Source organism: Arachis duranensis, chromosome 3 (assembly GCF_000817695.3).
Source record: "Arachis duranensis cultivar V14167 chromosome 3, aradu.V14167.gnm2.J7QH, whole genome shotgun sequence".
Lineage (NCBI taxonomy): Eukaryota > Viridiplantae > Streptophyta > Magnoliopsida > Fabales > Fabaceae > Arachis > Arachis duranensis.
Window position 1 is genome coordinate 1,238,611 of NC_029774.3, and position 17,227 is coordinate 1,255,837.

General features: G+C 31.6%; 3 protein-coding genes across 4 annotated transcripts; 1 reads left to right on the forward strand and 2 right to left on the reverse strand.

Annotated features, from left to right (window-relative positions):
* The first annotated feature begins 1,759 nt into the window (after positions 1–1,759).
* On the forward strand, positions 1,760–5,796 carry LOC107476984 (alpha carbonic anhydrase 7-like). Its single transcript, XM_016096952.3, has 7 exons — positions 1,760–1,862; positions 2,519–2,733; positions 3,567–3,673; positions 3,943–4,051; positions 4,814–4,984; positions 5,489–5,542; positions 5,722–5,796. The coding sequence occupies exons 1-7, from the start codon at positions 1,772–1,774 to the stop codon at positions 5,794–5,796; spliced, it is 822 nt and encodes a 273-aa protein (XP_015952438.1). The 5' UTR covers positions 1,760–1,771.
* A 699-nt stretch (positions 5,797–6,495) lies between these two features.
* Positions 6,496–13,235, reverse strand: LOC107476981 (carbamoyl-phosphate synthase large chain, chloroplastic). Of its 2 annotated transcripts, none has more exons than XM_016096947.3 (5): positions 11,812–13,235; positions 10,718–11,410; positions 8,807–10,372; positions 6,971–7,173; positions 6,496–6,795 (listed from the first exon to the last, which is right to left on the reverse strand). In XM_016096947.3, exons 1-3 carry the CDS (start codon positions 13,144–13,146, stop codon positions 8,867–8,869), a joined length of 3,534 nt encoding a protein of 1,177 aa, XP_015952433.1. In that variant the 5' UTR covers positions 13,147–13,235; the 3' UTR covers positions 6,496–6,795; positions 6,971–7,173; positions 8,807–8,866. The 2 variants fall into 2 exon arrangements, with proteins under 2 accessions (XP_015952433.1, XP_015952432.1); XM_016096946.3 differs by having other exon boundaries at positions 6,971–7,176.
* A 1,228-nt stretch (positions 13,236–14,463) lies between these two features.
* On the reverse strand, positions 14,464–16,792 carry LOC107476980 (lysM domain receptor-like kinase 4). Its single transcript, XM_016096944.3, has one exon. The coding sequence runs from the start codon at positions 16,462–16,464 to the stop codon at positions 14,575–14,577; it is 1,890 nt and encodes a 629-aa protein (XP_015952430.1). The 5' UTR covers positions 16,465–16,792; the 3' UTR covers positions 14,464–14,574.
* Positions 16,793–17,227: the final 435 nt, after the last annotated feature.

Here is a 17,227-nt window from a genome sequence, read left to right on the forward strand (position 1 = left end):
CTTTATTTTATCAGAAACATATTTATATTCGTTCATATTTATAGGTAATTTTAAAATGAGTTCAATTAACTAGAGAGTCAATATCTTTTCACTAATGTTATATTTTTTTAATTATTTTTTATTTTAAATTTTAAATTTTAAATTTTTAAATTTTAAATTATTTCAAAAATAAAATTAACAATATAATTCCATAATATAACGTAACTCATATTAATTAATTAAAATAATTTTTTTATACTTCTTTCATAATTAAATAGGCCATTGACATGTGGAAGCCACCAAAAAAATACTGAAATGGTATACATGCACCTTTTTCTTCGTATCATAGTTATTTGACAGGCAAAATATTAAAAATATTTTTTCATAAAAATATTTATTTAATCATATTTTAAAAGTATATAATCTATGAAAGAAAATAACGATTTTAAAAAAAATAATAATATTTTTTGTAACACATAAAATTAAGCCAATCAACTATTCAATAATAAAAAAAAAGAACATTTTCACATAAAAAATGCTTAATAGAGTTTTTATTAGAGTATTTAGTTTCTCACCATGCCTTAATATTTAGGTAGAGACTACTAAAAAGTACTTAGATTTTACTATTTTAGTGATTATTAGGGTTACAAATTATTAATTAGCAGCCGCTATTTCATAGGGAGGGGAAATATGATTATAAGTCATTAATACAAGGCAAATATCAATGTACAGTCTTCAATATTGATAAGAGAATATTCTATGGAACTTTTTTTTTTCTTCCTTCATTTTTATTGTGCTCGTTAGTGCTTTTTTTTATCAATCAATAATATTTTAGCTAGGAATACCAAAGTTATTAAAATTGAAATTGAGTGAGTTTAAATTAATCTCAAAAATTAGTTCATGGAATAAAAAATATCTCATTTTATAAATTTTTTATAAATTTTATTTTCGAAAGATGTGAGACTTATATATAATACACTTCGTTCATGTTCAAAAATAATCAATTAGAACATAAATATTTGTACGTGAGTGGTTCAACAATATTAAATTAAAGAATTATATTCTGATATTATATTATAATTGATACAATTAAGTGATTGAATCTAATTCAATTTTAAAAACTAATTTATTGGAGAAATTTTTTTTTATTTGGACAAAAAATACTCATCATACTTAAAGAAAAGGTAAAAACTCAAGTGAAGTCGACTTCATGTGAAGTTGATATCTGAGAGCCGTTAAATAAAAATTTAGTCAAATCAGTCAAATCATCTAACGATTTTTAAGTATCAACTTCACGTGAAGTCGACTGCACCTGATTTTTCACCTAAAGAAAAATAATACAAACTGAAAATGTTTATGTAAATTTTGTTAGACTAATTAATTAGGTAATAATAGATTTGAGACTTTTAATTAAAAAAAATGAGCTTTAATTTAATTATGAATAGTGATCGGAGTGTCTCAATTTTGTTCTAAAAGGGATTCATACATAAATTAAATGCTTATCCTAATTAAACCAGACATATTAACAAAATGTATTGGTTGACATAATTTTAGAGTTTAGGGTTTACAAAATTATGATGAACAAAAGTATCTTCAATTTAGTCAAAACAAAGGCTTATTATCTCCTGTTTGAAAACTTAGCATGCACCTCCTTAATTAATTAATAATCCAATTTTCTTACTTAATTTTCACAACTTGTAGCAGCCTATAAATATGAGATAGTTACATCTTTATCATTGCCACATACAACTTTTCATCAGAGGAGGAAAAAGAAATTAAATTGTACTTCAATATGGAAAAGTTTTCATCGAAGTTTTTCATTTGCATTTTATTTGCAGCACTTCTTTTGCTATATTCCCCAGCTAGATCCCAAGAATTATTTGGTAAGTACTAATAACTATATATACTTTTATTTTTTTATATGATTATTAATTTCTTTTCTTAATTAGGGTGTTTGTTTTGTGTTTTTTTTTCAATATTTTGATTAAAAAAAGAAAAAGTAGAAAATAAAAAAAAACTGAATTTTATTGTTTTTACCATTTTTATTTTTTTCACAAAATTTTAAAAATAAAAACTAAAATATAAAATAAAAATACAAATCAAATGTACCTTTATGCTAAAATACAATATATATTCGATGAGATGAATTTATTATTTTTTATTTATTTAATTTTGTTTTTGTCTTTGTGTAAAACAAATTGTTTCATAGACTTTTTATTTCATTTACAACATCACATACACTATTTGAATAATTGTGAGTTCATGATTTATATATACATATATATGTTTAGTTTATTTTTTTATGATTTTTAATTTCCTTCTTTAATTAGGATGTGTGTGTTTAGTTTATAGTTTTATTTTCTGTATCATTTTAAATATTTTTTATTTTTATTATTTTTTTATAAAATTCTAAAAAATGGAAATGTAAACCAAATGTAGGCTTATTTTTCATGATCTAGTGTTAGGAGGATATGATATACATTTGATGTGTATAATTATTGCTAATTTTGTTTTTTCCTATTTAACTAATTAATTACAGAGGATGAGGACGAGTATAATTATGATGAAAATAGTGACAGAGGACCATCTCATTGGGGAAACATAAAACCAGAATGGAGAACATGCAAAACTGGAAGAATGCAATCACCAATTGATTTGAATAAGAAGAGGCTTCAATTGGCTAAACTAGGACCCCTTAACTTGAACTACAACCCCTCCAATGCTACCCTTAAGAAAAATATTTATGAAATTGAGGTAAATACGATTTTGATATGAGTATTTAATTTTCTTAATAATTAACACTATAAGTCTATAATACATGCACGCTGAAGATTGTGGCGGTAATTTAGTGACGGTTATACTAACAGTTATAAAAAATTGTCGTAAATCTTAATTTCTAAGTTTTAAAAGACGACGATGATTCTTAAAATGCTGGTAGTCTGTTTTTTGATGATTTTAAACCGTCGCAAAATTAAAAAAAATACGCCGCTAATTCCGCTTCTTTTGTCGCAGCAAATAATTTTTTATTAATTAAAAAATAATTTAAATATAAATAATTAATAATAGTTGTATTTTTATATGAAGAAAAAATATTTGGTGTACAAATAGTATTATTTATTATTTTTTAGGCAAGTTATTCAATTAAATCACTTGACAACATATATTACATATATGCCCCAATATAATGCCTTAATATTTAGTTTCTAAAGGTGCATCTTGGAATTTGAATTCAAACCTATAAAAAATAAAATAAATTTATTTATTATTTGACTAATTCAAATTTTTAGTAGTTCAATAATTAAATAGCGACGGTTATATCAACCGTTTTTAAAAATTAATGCAATAATTAACTCCCGTGCGCTAAAGGATGCCGGTTGGAGAACCATTAAAAATCGATTTTGTGTCCGTTTATAATTATCACAAATTGTAAAAAAAAAAACTGTCGTTATTATCCGTGTCTATTATAGTGAGTTAAATATGATAAATAATCTAATTACTAATGTATAAATACATCATTAAGCAAATAAAAGTTGACTCCCTTAAATTTTTGTTTTTCGACTAATTGGTTGTTTTATTTGTTTGACTAGTTGCTGTTTCTTGATCCAACAAGCTCTCTAACAATCAATGGAACGCGTTATATACTTCAAAATTTACATTGGCACATTCCATCTGAGCACACCATTAATGGACGAAGGTACATATTTACATACATGCCATACATACATACATGTATGCATGCATATATAGGTTGCCAATACTATTATATTTAATTATTACTTTCTAACTTCCATGATTGATAAATTAGTTATATGTTCATATACTTCGATTATTATTTCATATACTTAATTTCTTATTTAGTTCATCAATCATCTGAAAAAAAATTATCCCATATGTTTCGTTAAAGTAAACATTACCCATAAATTACTTATTAATTATTAGTAACATATATATATATTATTGCAGACTGGATCTAGAGGTACACCTGGTGCATGTGCATCAAACTCCAACAACTAATCTAACAGCAGTGATTGGAATACTTTTCAAGATTGGATCAAGAACAGACCCACTATTGGTATTGGTACAATAATTTTTTGATTGATTAAACTTAGGATAACTATCAAAATGATATCTGAAAGCTTATATCACTAACAAAAATAATTTTTAAAAATACGAACAATAAATAAGTCTTTAAATAATTCAAAACATAACAAAAATAATTAATAATACTATATTTTTTATAAATGGTAAGAAAAACTCTTACATTAAGTAAATAATTTATTCATTTGATCCAAATTTTTGCATGACATTTGAATAATATTTAAAAGATGCACACAAAAATCTATAGCAAATTTGATCTCTAAATTTTTTTTTCCAAACCAAGTTGGTAGTTCACATTATTTTTTTTAATTTATTTGATATAAAATTATTAAATTTTAAGAATAAAAATATTTTATTTTTCTAAGAATTTACAAAAATTGCATCAAAATTTGATCGCTATTTTTTATAATATATATTTAATATTTAGTTATTTTTGTCGTATTTTTTAATTTTTCGTAAATTTATTTGTCATTTGTATCTGTTGACATTATTTTTGTCACTAATGTGAATTTTTGGATATTATAATATTGTATTGTTATATAGCGTTTAATTTCGATCCATATATATAACGTGGCCATTCAATTTATGTTTAGATAATTTTTAAAATTAGTTATTTTTATTAATGTGATAGTACACGATTTATTATTTGTATAAAATTATTTTTATATTGACGTTGCATAAAGGTGAAATTCTTGGTATATATTATATTTTGAAATTCTAATAAATGATTTTGTAGCTAGAGGAAGATTTGAAGGCACTTTCTGGGTTAAGTGTTGGAGCGAATAGATCAGTGGGTGTATTTGATCCAAGTGTGATTAACATAGAAAGAGACTTATACTACAGATACATGGGTTCGTTGACTACTCCTCCTTGTACCGAGAATGTTACTTGGACCATCCTTAAACAGGTAATTCAATTTTCCAACTTATTATTAACAAAAATATTATTCGTCCACTAAAATTAACTACTAAAATCAATCACTAATATATTTATATATAAATATACATGTAATTTAATTTATTTTCAATGTGTATTTATATTCCAGTATACATATAGTTTATACTAATAACTAATTTTAGTGACTAAATTTAGTATACACATAACATAATTGTGTTATTAATTACTATAAATTCTTTTATATAGGATAATTTCAGGTGAGGATATTTTAAAATCATATTAATTTTAATGGGATCTTATATATATGACATCAGTAATTACTCATCTTAAAATATTTTTATGTAAAAATAATAGTATGTTTAATAATTTAATAGAATATATCAAATTATTTAATGATTTTTATCTATTATTTTCAATTGATGAGAATATTTTAATTTTATGTAATCAGTCACTTATATATGTATACATAATAATAATAGAAAAAGTTAACTAATAGAGATCTAAAATTGTTCAGGTTAGAAAAGTTAGAGGGGATCAAATCAAACTGCTTCAGAATGCTGTTGCTGATGTAAGTTTTCGGCTCTTAATTAAAACGATGACATAATATATATATTTTCTACAAATAGTTGATTTAATATACATCTAATTTTTGGTATATACATAATACAATTTAATTCAATGCAAAATTTGTTGAAAAAGATAGAATAATAATTGGAATAATGTTTGAAATTGGGACATATGTTGCAGGATTCGAATGGCAATGCGAGACCAATACAACCAACAAACAATCGCAAAGTGCAACTCAATAAAGAGTATAATTAATTAATTAGACTCCAATAGAGGCACTCGCAATTCATCATCATTATATGCATGTATAAGACTACGTGGAAAAATATAAGAAAATAAATGTCTCCATTAACTATATACAAAATATGTACACTCCAATAAAGAATTGCGAAACTCTTCTCCAAATTATTATTATTATTATTATTATTATTATTATTATTATTATTATTATTATTATTATTACTACTACTAGTTGTCTTTTATAAATTAATAGATTATTATTCATGGATTAAGGAATCAGAAGCCCTTATACCACAAAAAGTTCTATAAGGGTTGCTCAGAGATGAAGAAAGTCAGCAAAAATGAACATAGATGAACTTAAAGAATCAGAAAGAGAATGTAGTAGTAGCAGTGACAGAGAGAACAAAAAATCCTAATCAATTAACACTAGAATACAGAAGAGAACTCAATCACAATACACACTAGACTAAGACGCATTATTTACGCAACTTGAGAAAGTAACCACAATACTACAGAAGCTGCCAGAATTAGTTAAGAACTTCTAACTACTTTTTGACAAAATTTTGATTTGCACAGTTATCATCTGGCATTATAATTTCAATACTACCGTTAATCTGAATTTTATTGTTATAACTATAGCTAAGAATTATAATAGACAACTAATACCTTCAACAATGTGCAGATATTCTTTCATTTTTTAAAAAGAAAATCTGGTAAATTGAAATAAATATTACCTATATTGTTGTACTAGTTCAAAATTGAAACTGAACAGGGAAACTAGTAGTATGAATCATTGAATCTCATACTACTAGTAGTTGTGGTAACATCTTGTACTTGTGCCATGTGGCTCAAGTTTGAAAATTGAGTGCATTTATTATTAGTTACTGTCTTTCATCCTCATGCATCTGCTTCTTAAGAAATACAAACTCCACATAGCCACTTTTGGTTGGACTTTGATCATCTTAAACCGTGATCAACAAGGCATCTAGATCAGAAACTTTCTCAAGACTTGACCTAAAATTCCAAAACCATATTGGTCAAGGGAAATATTTGACTCCTTAATTACGAATACAAATATATGATATATGATGAACATAATATTATTCCAAAGCTTTTTTTGTTTAAAAATAACATCGGTTAAATGAATTGATGGTTCAAGGCCAAAAGAAAAAAGAAAGAACGAACTTACAGTCAATTTAATATGCTAAATTTGTAGTGGGTGAAAGTTGTCAAAAGTAGAAAGACTTAAGCTTATGCATAGTTCTATGTGAGTGCTCTAGAAACGGTCGCATTAGTTTCACTGCCATTGATGCTGAGACAGTTTTCTTCATCCACTCCCTGCTCTTATTTCAAGGTGCCAACATGAATCCCAGTGTTATGAGCATCCTGACCCTGCTGTAAATTAAAAAATTAGACCGATCATTTAATTACCAACCAATCAGAATAAATTTTAGAGATATTAGTTACTTAATTGGAGATAGATGTGAGTAATTTCTGTCATTAGTTACCACAATGTGTTAGTTTCTTGATAGTTAGTATCATTTACATAGTGTGTATCTCTAATGTAAATCTAAATCTCACCGTTAGTAAAATTCAATTCTATCTTTCTGTCAATTTTTCTCTCGTTTATCTGTTACCGTGGTCCATGGATTATAACAGTAAATGAATAGCATAATATTTTTTAAGTTGAAAATCAAAATCAGCTTATATACTAATGCTTACATTCGTGAGTTAAAAACACTTTGAAGGGAGCATGCAATAGAAAAACAAAGTTTATATGGCAGAAAATTTTTTAAGGCAACACATTATGTGAGAAGGGACAAAAAGAAAAAAAAATAGAATGAAAAGATTCACCATATGAGCTGATGCATCGTAAGAAGTCTCAGAACAAATATGAGCAAATGAACTACTCTTGATTCATGGATCAAAGAGAAAAATACAACCAATAAGTAGTTTCAACTGAAGGAGATAGTAACTCTTGTAATGCAAAGCCAGAAGTTTCAATATAAATCAGACATACCGTTCCTGATCATATACATGCATATTTATGCCATTATAAAATTTTAAGCATCAATAATATTTTTAAAACAAACAAATAGAAAAACAAAAATAACGAACAGAAAAAGGAAACATATTAATTAGATGGCATCCTAAACAAAATGATGTAACTATAGCAGCATTTCTCAAGAAAAAAAAAATCATATATAAACTCCATATGTCCACAGCAAGGAATGATTTAAAATTGAAGCCATGATAATACAATCACTTCCATTTAGAGATGGAAACAAATAGCATATTTCTCATAGAAATTAAAAAATTACATTAATTTCTACATAATATAGTACATGCATCTGGCATTATAAATACTCATAAGACAATTTATATGCAAGTTCAGATTATCTCGGGCTTGGAGTAGAACTGAAAACTTCAAAAAAATTCCAGACAACATAGACCAATATCCAAGTGAACCTCTCTAGACTTGATTATATTGAAGGTTCACAATTTAATTTAGTAGAGAAAGAAAGATATTTAGTTCTAGTTGAGAAAGAATGAGGTTTATCTACTAAAGCAGCAAAATGAAGATCATTATGGTCACCCCCAAAATCTTCGAGGGCAGTAGCAAATGCCACGTCCCTTTCATATGCCTCTCCTAATCTTTACTGAACAAGTTTAAAAAATATCAATTATTATTTAGAGAATAAACTTAAAAAATATCAATAAATTTTCAGGACCATACTAGTGTTCTTAAATTTCATATTAATTAAGATGTGATATCACCCCTTCTACATGCAACCATGGCAAGATAAATTATAAATGATGACAAAATGCAATGTGAATTAGAGTGTTACTGCACAATCAACCAATATATCATGCAAACATGCACCAGTAGCAATTATTGTTTATTAATTGGATTTAAAAGTAAAAAAAAGCAAGATATGAACAACGACCAAATTATAAGATAATTTTCATTTAACAAATACCAACAGGAAAAACTATTCTCACTAAGAGGGAAATAGAAGCTTACTAGATCTATCACATAGCCACTTAGGAGAGAAAGAGGCTGCTGCAAAACTATTCTGACTCTTTACAGTTTACACTCAATGAAGTCCTGAAGAGCAATCATTTTGATAGAATTGGACTTCAAACTCTTTATTGCTTCAGCAGTTGCTATAGCTCCGTTAACCGTTGTGACAATAGGAACCTTGTAATCCAAAGCCATTCTTCTCAGAGCTAAACCATCTATCCGATCAAGTGCATCACCAGAACTAGTTATCACCATTAGCTGAATGTCTCCATTGGCAATCATGTCACCAGCATGAGGCCTACCTTCATGCATCTTCAGCACTCTCTCAGCTTGGATATTAGCTGATTTAAGAGCATGAGCCGTTCCAGAAGTAGCAACAATCTTAAAACCAGCCTCGACGAAGGTCTTTGCAATCTTCTCAAGGTGACGCTTCGTCAAATCATTTAAGCTAAGAAACACAATTCCAGAAGTTGGTAACTTCTGGCCGGCAGCAATTTGAGCTTTAGCAAATGCAGTATTATACAGAGAGTCAATACCCATGACCTCACCAGTACTTCGCATCTCAGGACTTAGAAGCACATCACAGCCTGCAAATTTCGAAAAGGGAAGAACAGCTTCCTTAACAGACACATACTTAGGAATGACCTCTTTTGTAAACTGTATATCATAGAGAGACTTTCCAGACATGACAAGGGAAGCATATTTAGCCAACGGATGGCCTATTGCTTTTGATACAAATGGAACAGTGCGAGAAGCTCGAGGGTTGGCCTCAAGCAAAAATACCTCCTCTGAATTATTAATTGCATACTGACAATTCATGAGCCCACAGACCTCCAATCGTTTCGCCAATTTTTCAGTCCATGACCTGATTGTCTCCAAGCAAGAAGACGGAACAGTTCTTGTGGGAATAGAGCAGGCAGAGTCACCAGAATGTACCCCAGCCTGTTCAATGTGCTCCATTATCCCACCAATGACCACATTGCCATGTGAGTCAGCCAGTGCATCAACGTCAATCTCAATGGCATCAGATAAATACTTGTCAATTAATACAGGGCGCTCTGGATCCACCTCAACAGCAGTTTCAAGATAAGTCACAAGTTTATCATCACTATAAACAATCTCCATTGCTCGACCTCCCAGAACATAGGAAGGGCGAACAACAACTGGGTATCCAATCTCTGCCGCAATGGCGAGTGCATCTTTTTCACTCCTGGCAATTCCTCCTTTTGGCTGTTCAATCTTTAATTCATTGAGCATCACATTAAACCTTTCTCTGTCCTCAGCAGCATCTATGGAATCAGGGGATGTTCCCCATATACGTACATGACCAAGTCCACTAGCACATGCTGGCTTGTGTTCATCCAGGTACTGTTGTATGGGGAGAGACAATTTCAATGGTGTTTGACCTCCAAATTGCACAATGATACCATCAGGTCTTTCCAAATCAATAATGTTCAAAACATCTTCAACAGTCAAGGGTTCAAAATATAGACGATCACTAGTGTCATAATCTGTAGAGACTGTCTCAGGATTTGAATTCACCATGATTGTCTCATATCCTGCATCCTGCAAATATAGAGAGAGACAGCATACGGGAAGATTAATCATTTTAAAAGCATATGCCAAACCGAAAGTCAGGACACATACCAAGACAAGACAAGACAAGTCATGTAATGTAACATTTGAATTCAATGTGCCATCAAGATCAAAGGCTTAACTCGTGCAATTCATCAATTTTACTCTCACCTTAAGTTTACAGTTTCACTTTTAGAGAGAAAAAATAAAGCAAGCAGAGAGATAAAAAGTTATGTATTTTCTCTTTACTTGGTTTCTGAGACGCAAATTTGCAACCAGTAAAGTAAGAATATTCAAATGTGGAATCTAATCAACATAAAATAGAAGAAAACACACCTGAAGAGCAAAGGATGCATGACAGCAACAATAGTCAAACTCAATCCCTTGGCCAATTCTATTTGGTCCGCCACCCAAAATTAAAACTTTCTTTCTTTTAGTGGGAGCTGACTCACACTCAAAATCATAAGAGGAATACATATAAGGAGTATTAGCTTCAAATTCTGCAGCACAGGTATCAACTCGCTTATATGCTGGAGTAACACCCAGGGACAGTCGCCTGCACCGAACTTCCTTTTCGGCAGATTTAGTTGCAAATGCTATCTGTTTATCACTAAACCCTCTTTTCTTAACCTCATATAAATCGACATTCGTCAAATGAAACAAATAGCGGGACATCAAGAAATTTTCCACATCAACTAGCTCCTTGAGCTGAGTAAGAAACCATTTGTCAATATAACTCAACTCGAAAATTTCATCAATGCTCATGCCTTTTTTCATTGCAGCATATATGGCATGGATGCGCTCAGGGTTAGGAACTCGAAGACTATACTTCAATTGTTCCCAGTCGTAGTCTAACTCTTTCACTTTCGAACAACCCCATCCAGGGTATCCGTGTTCCAGTGAGCGGACAGCTTTTTGAAAGGACTCTTGGAAGGTTCTCCCGGTAGCCATTGCCTCACCAACAGACTTCATCTGTGTTGTCAATATTGGCTTTGAACCAGGGAACTTCTCAAAAGCAAACCGAGGAATCTAAAATATAAATAGCCATGGGAGAAAAGTACATATGGGATTAAAAAACAAGTTTGAATAAAAATTATCAAACATATAACAAAATAGATATTCTCAATGATTCATCAAGATAATACTAATATTTGATAACCTAGCATAAATGTTGGTTTATCAGATTTCAGCGCTGATGCAAACAAAACTTTAAGATAAACTACAAGGCAAGAAGATTCAAAACTTCAAATATAATATCAACAACCAAGACTTTTCTGCAAGCATATAAGGGGTGTAATAATGCTGCTAAAGAAACTAATAAAATAGAAGTCCTCAACAACAATATAATTTAATTAGTTCTGCTGTAAATGTTCAACAACCAAACTACATTCAAAAGTGAAAATGCACGATGAAATTATCGAGTCACTAACCTTTGTAACCACATAATCTATCGAGGGCTCAAAACTAGCCGGTGTCTTTTTTGTTATATCATTTGGAATTTGATCCAGTGAATAGCCTATAGACAACTTTGCTGCCATTTTTGCTATTGGAAATCCGGTAGCCTTCGACGCCAGGGCCGAGGACCTTGAGACTCTCGGATTCATCTCGATCACCATCACCTCACCATCCACAGGGTTGACAGCAAACTGCACATTGGATCCCCCACATTCCACCCCAATTTCTCTAATTATAGCAATGGAGTAATCTCGAAGGCGCTGATACTCCTTATCGGTAAGAGTCTGTGCAGGTGCAACAGTAATTGAGTCACCGGTATGAACTCCCATGGGGTCAATATTCTCAATGGAACATATAATAACCACATTGTCAGCCAAATCCCTCATAACCTCAAGCTCATACTCCTTCCACCCCAACAAGGACTTCTCAATCAAAACCTGACTGGTCAAACTAGCAGCAACCCCAGCCTTGCAAATCTCCTCAAACTCTTCCCTATTGTAAGCAATCCCACCACCCGTTCCACCTAACGTAAAAGCAGGCCTAACAATCAGCGGAAACTCGCCAATCTCATCGGCAATTTCCATGCACTCCCTAATGGTGGTTCCTATCCCGGACGGCGGGGTCTTAATCCCTATCTTCTTCATAGCCTGCTTAAACAAATCCCTATCCTCGGCCTTCTTAATAGCCTCCAGCTTCGCCCCAATCAATTCCACACCGTATTTCTCCAAGGCACCGCTCTCAGAGAGAGCCACAGCCAGGTTGAGGGCGGTTTGGCCACCCATGGTGGGAAGCAGAGCGTCGGGGCGCTCCGCTTCGAGAACCTGCTCAACTAATTCAGGGGTCATAGGGGTAATATAGGTCCTATCAGCCATATCAGGATCAGTCATTATAGTAGCAGGATTTGAGTTTATTAGAATAACTTCATACCCTTCTTCTTTGAGAGCCTTGCATGCTTGCGTTCCACTGTAATCGAACTCGCATGCTTGACCAATGACGATTGGTCCAGCTCCAAGGATCAGAATCTTTTTTATGTCCGTCCGTTTCCCGACCTTGGTCGCAGTGTCAGCAGCGAGAACAGGAGCAGCAACAGCCGCTGCAGCGGCGGTGGAAGACACGTGGCGGTGTTCGTTGGAACAGAAAATTGATTTTCTTTTGCCATAGGTTGTGGGAAGGGGGAAGAAGCTGGTCCGGAATGTTGCTTTTGGTGCGAAAGGTTTAAAGCGAGAAGAGGAGGAGGAGAAGGAAGGGGAACGGGTGAGGAAGGGGAGAGGGAGTTTGTCGAGCTGAGTAATGCAACGTCCGATTCCCATTAGGTTCCGAGTGACGGAGGGAGGAGGCGCACTTTAGCAGAGAGAAAGAGGGTTTAGGTTAGGTTTAAGTTAGGTGTGTGCATGCGTCGGGTGAAATCTGTTTTGGTGTAATTTAGACCCGACCCGAAATATATAATGAGCCTATTTATTAGATTCGAATCCGACCCTAGATCCAATAAAATCTATATACTTTCGGGCTACGATTATACCGGGTAAAAATCGGGTGAAAATCGGACTGTTAACATTACATTACTTTGATACCTTCTTATAAGCTAGCATGTGAAAATATCTATATTTCCAAGACTCCAACTATTATTTAACATGGTAAAATTCATTTAGAAAAATATAACAAGAACCAACTCTTCTCTAAAATTAAAGCATAACCATAATCAATACTAATATTGTCTAATAACACCAAATATTTAAATCAATACAAATAACACAATATTATGCATTAACTAGTCAAAAATCTTATGCATTTTAAACATAAAACATTAACTTATAGTCTTATAATAACTAATAACACAAAATATTAAGGTTTATAATACTTAAAATTTACATAAGAATAGCTATCATTCATCACTAATACACAAAATATTAATTGTGTATAATGACCGGGCCAATTTCGGGTGACTCGAGTCTATTTTTGAGACCCTTATCCGGCCCTAGACCCGGTAAAATTACACCAAATTAGCCTCTAAAATATTCGGGACCGGACCGGATCTTCGGGTCGGGCCATGCACACCCCTAGTTTAAGTTATTTAAATATATAAATTAAATTGAATTACTAATGCCGTCTCAGTGAAGACAAAATTAAGTTAGAGGAATATTTAACTTATCCATGATGAGTTCACTAATAAATACAAGACAGACATATGGCCACAAAAAGAAAAAATAAATTAATAAGTTAAAATAAAAAAAAAGATTAATCAACAAGAGAGAGTAACTCATCATCAAAGTTAATGTGTGCGACAGAGAATAATTCAAAAACTAACGAGGTTAATGTCTTGTTGTGATACAAATACAATTGGAGATTGCACTTCTTCCACCACTAATATGTAAAATGGAATCTGCAGTTCTCTAATACTTCCAATGACTAAGTGTTAAACATGAGTCATTTGTGTTTCAAAGACAAAGATTGGTGACAAAACTGAAGGCCAATTGTTGTATAAGAAATAGAAAAACTTTTCTTTAATTGTTTGATTTATGCTTAATCTTGCATTGAGATGTTCTTCTACAGAATTAAGTAATGATTATTAGCTGATAAAGCTGTATCAATGTTAATAATGAACAAGAATAGAAAAAAGCCTAAGAAGATGTGAAAACTTATACTCATTATGAACAATATATTTTACATTTTACAATAAAGTTTCATCATTATTACAAAGCTTAACCACGGATTTTTCTTGTTATGCTCTAGCTCTTTGATTAAACCATTTTTGAAAGGACTTTCATGATATCATCCATGGTTGGTCTATACATTGGATCATCTGCAACACAATCCTTTGCCAAGAAAGACAAACACAAAGCTTCTGGGAGATCATAATCCTTCAGATTAGGATCCATGAAACTCCTCAACCCTTCAAAACACCCACCTTCACTTGCTTCCCCCAACAAAAATCCAAGTGAATCTTTCGCTGTTTTCTCATCAAAATTGTCCCTTCCTGAGATCAACTCAAGCAACACAACCCCAAATGCAAAAATGTCAACTTTCTCAGAAACTGTCCTATTCAAGAGGTATTCTGGTGCCACCCATCCTTTAACAAGTTCTATACTATCATTATTTCTCTTTTGGGGTGTGGATTTTATAGCCAATGCTCTACCAACATCTGCTAGTTTCCCCCTCCATTTTGAAGTTATGAATATGTTTCTACTATTGACATTCATGTGAGCATATGAAGGGAAAGCACAGCAATGTAAATAGTAAAGACATGTTGCAATATCAAAAGCAATTTGTATCCTTTTGTACCAATTTAGATTATTGCATGGATCAGATAAACACTCCCTTAAGCAACCATTTCTAGGCAATTCAAAAATCAGATAAGACCATGATGGTGATGATGAAACTTTGCTCTCACTACCATAACAAACACCAAGCAATTCCACAATGTTAAAGTGGTTGATCTTAGAATGCAAATCAATTACCTGTCCTGTGTCTTCAAACCTCATCCTCTTTACCATCACCTCCTCAAGATTATTGAGTAATCCCTTATAGGCCAAATCACCAATCTTGTTTTCGTCACTGAAATTCTTGGTGGCCTTCTCAATCTCCTCTATGGTGTAGTTAACCAAGCAGTACTTAATTTCTGCAAGAAGATCCGGCGTCAGCCATGAGGCCGTGGAGCATCTTCTGCTGGTTTCCATATACATAGGAGAGCTTCCAGTTGTTGAGCATATCAGGTTGGTGGAGTTTGAATCACTGGAAGGGACAACAGCATCATTTTTCCATTTCTTCAAGCTCTTAACATATAATCCACTTGCAAGTAATGCTATGAGCAAACCAAATCCTATAAGAGGCCCTGCAATATATAAATCCGAACCTTGTGTGGTTTCTCCTGCCTCCACCACTGGTGTTGTTGGAAGAAAACCAGGAGGTGGAGAAGGAGAATCTTGAACATCAAAGATTTTGATTGGAACGTCCCTTATTGGAATCAAAACAGATGTTTTGGGGAAAATGGTTGCCCAATCTTTCAAGCCATTAGCTGCATAGAAATCATCACCTGAGACACCAAATTTCTTGGTCAATTTTCCCGGATCATCACCTAAAACTACAGGGTATGTGACAAGGTACTTAACCTTCATCATGCTACTGATGACATCATCAACACATGCACATCTAAGAGGGATCTTAATTTCAAAACCAGAATCTGGTTTATTCCCAAGTGGAACATTTTCCTCAGAAAGTGTTACTGGACTCAGCAATCCTTCAAACACTTGGCATGCAACATCATAGAATGTGGTGTTATGAGTGACTCTATAGGTGAAACTATTAAATTGATAAAATTGACCAATGCATGAGCAGTTAATAGGAACAAGAACCTCTTTACCTTCTTCTAATACATCAGAAGAAGATGTGAGGTTGTTTAGTTCAAGAACATCATGAGTTTGCATGTGGAACAATGCTGAGATATTTGAAATAGTTTGAAAGTTTTTGTTGGCTTTGTAAACCAAGAATGTTTTGCATGAATGGTTTGTTGAATTGCAAGTGTATCTTGATCCTGAGATTGTTTCATTTAAATTACAACTGTTAGGATCATAATATTGTTGAGCATAACATACACTAATGCTAATTAAGGAAACAAAACAAAGGTGAATCATGATTATTTTGGTGTCAACTGATGCAAATTAAAGGGAAGAATGAAAAGGAGGCAAGAACAAAAGAAAGAGAATTATGGGTCCAACATCAAAGTGATTATTTTGCTATGTCTTGTGCATAACAATGCATATAAACTAAGTAGGAGTAGATTCTATAGCAAAATTCCAAAAAAAGGTGACATTATTAGAGATCAGCATTTTTAATTATACACCTTTGACATTCTAAATTTTGTTCAATGTAAATTATATTTTCAAATAAAAAATGCTAAATATATCCTAAAAATTAGTTACTAAATCAGTTATTATATATTTATATATTTTAAATATATATTCTATATATTTAATCAATTTTGTAATTAGTTTTTCAGTATACATATTACATGACTATTTTTTAACAGTCAATAAAAAATTTGTAAATAAGATTAATTTGTAAATTTATTTTAAGTGTTAAAAAAATAATTTATATATCACTAAGGAGAAAAAGGACAAATAACCATAAAAAAATGTATTCTAAGTTTGTCAACATGGATTCATATATAGTCAAATGCATTATTTGGTTACTCTTAAGAAGCCGGCAGAAAACCAGAGACACATCAGAAGACAGAGATTGATGCACATATTACATATATTAAATAAATAATAAATAGAGTAATGTACTATTGTTGGTTAGTACTTTACTCCTTTCTATTTGTTTCGTACCAATGAGATACAATAAGCTCCAAAGAATGGACACGTTGAGGATTGTGATCAAGCCAATCAATAATGA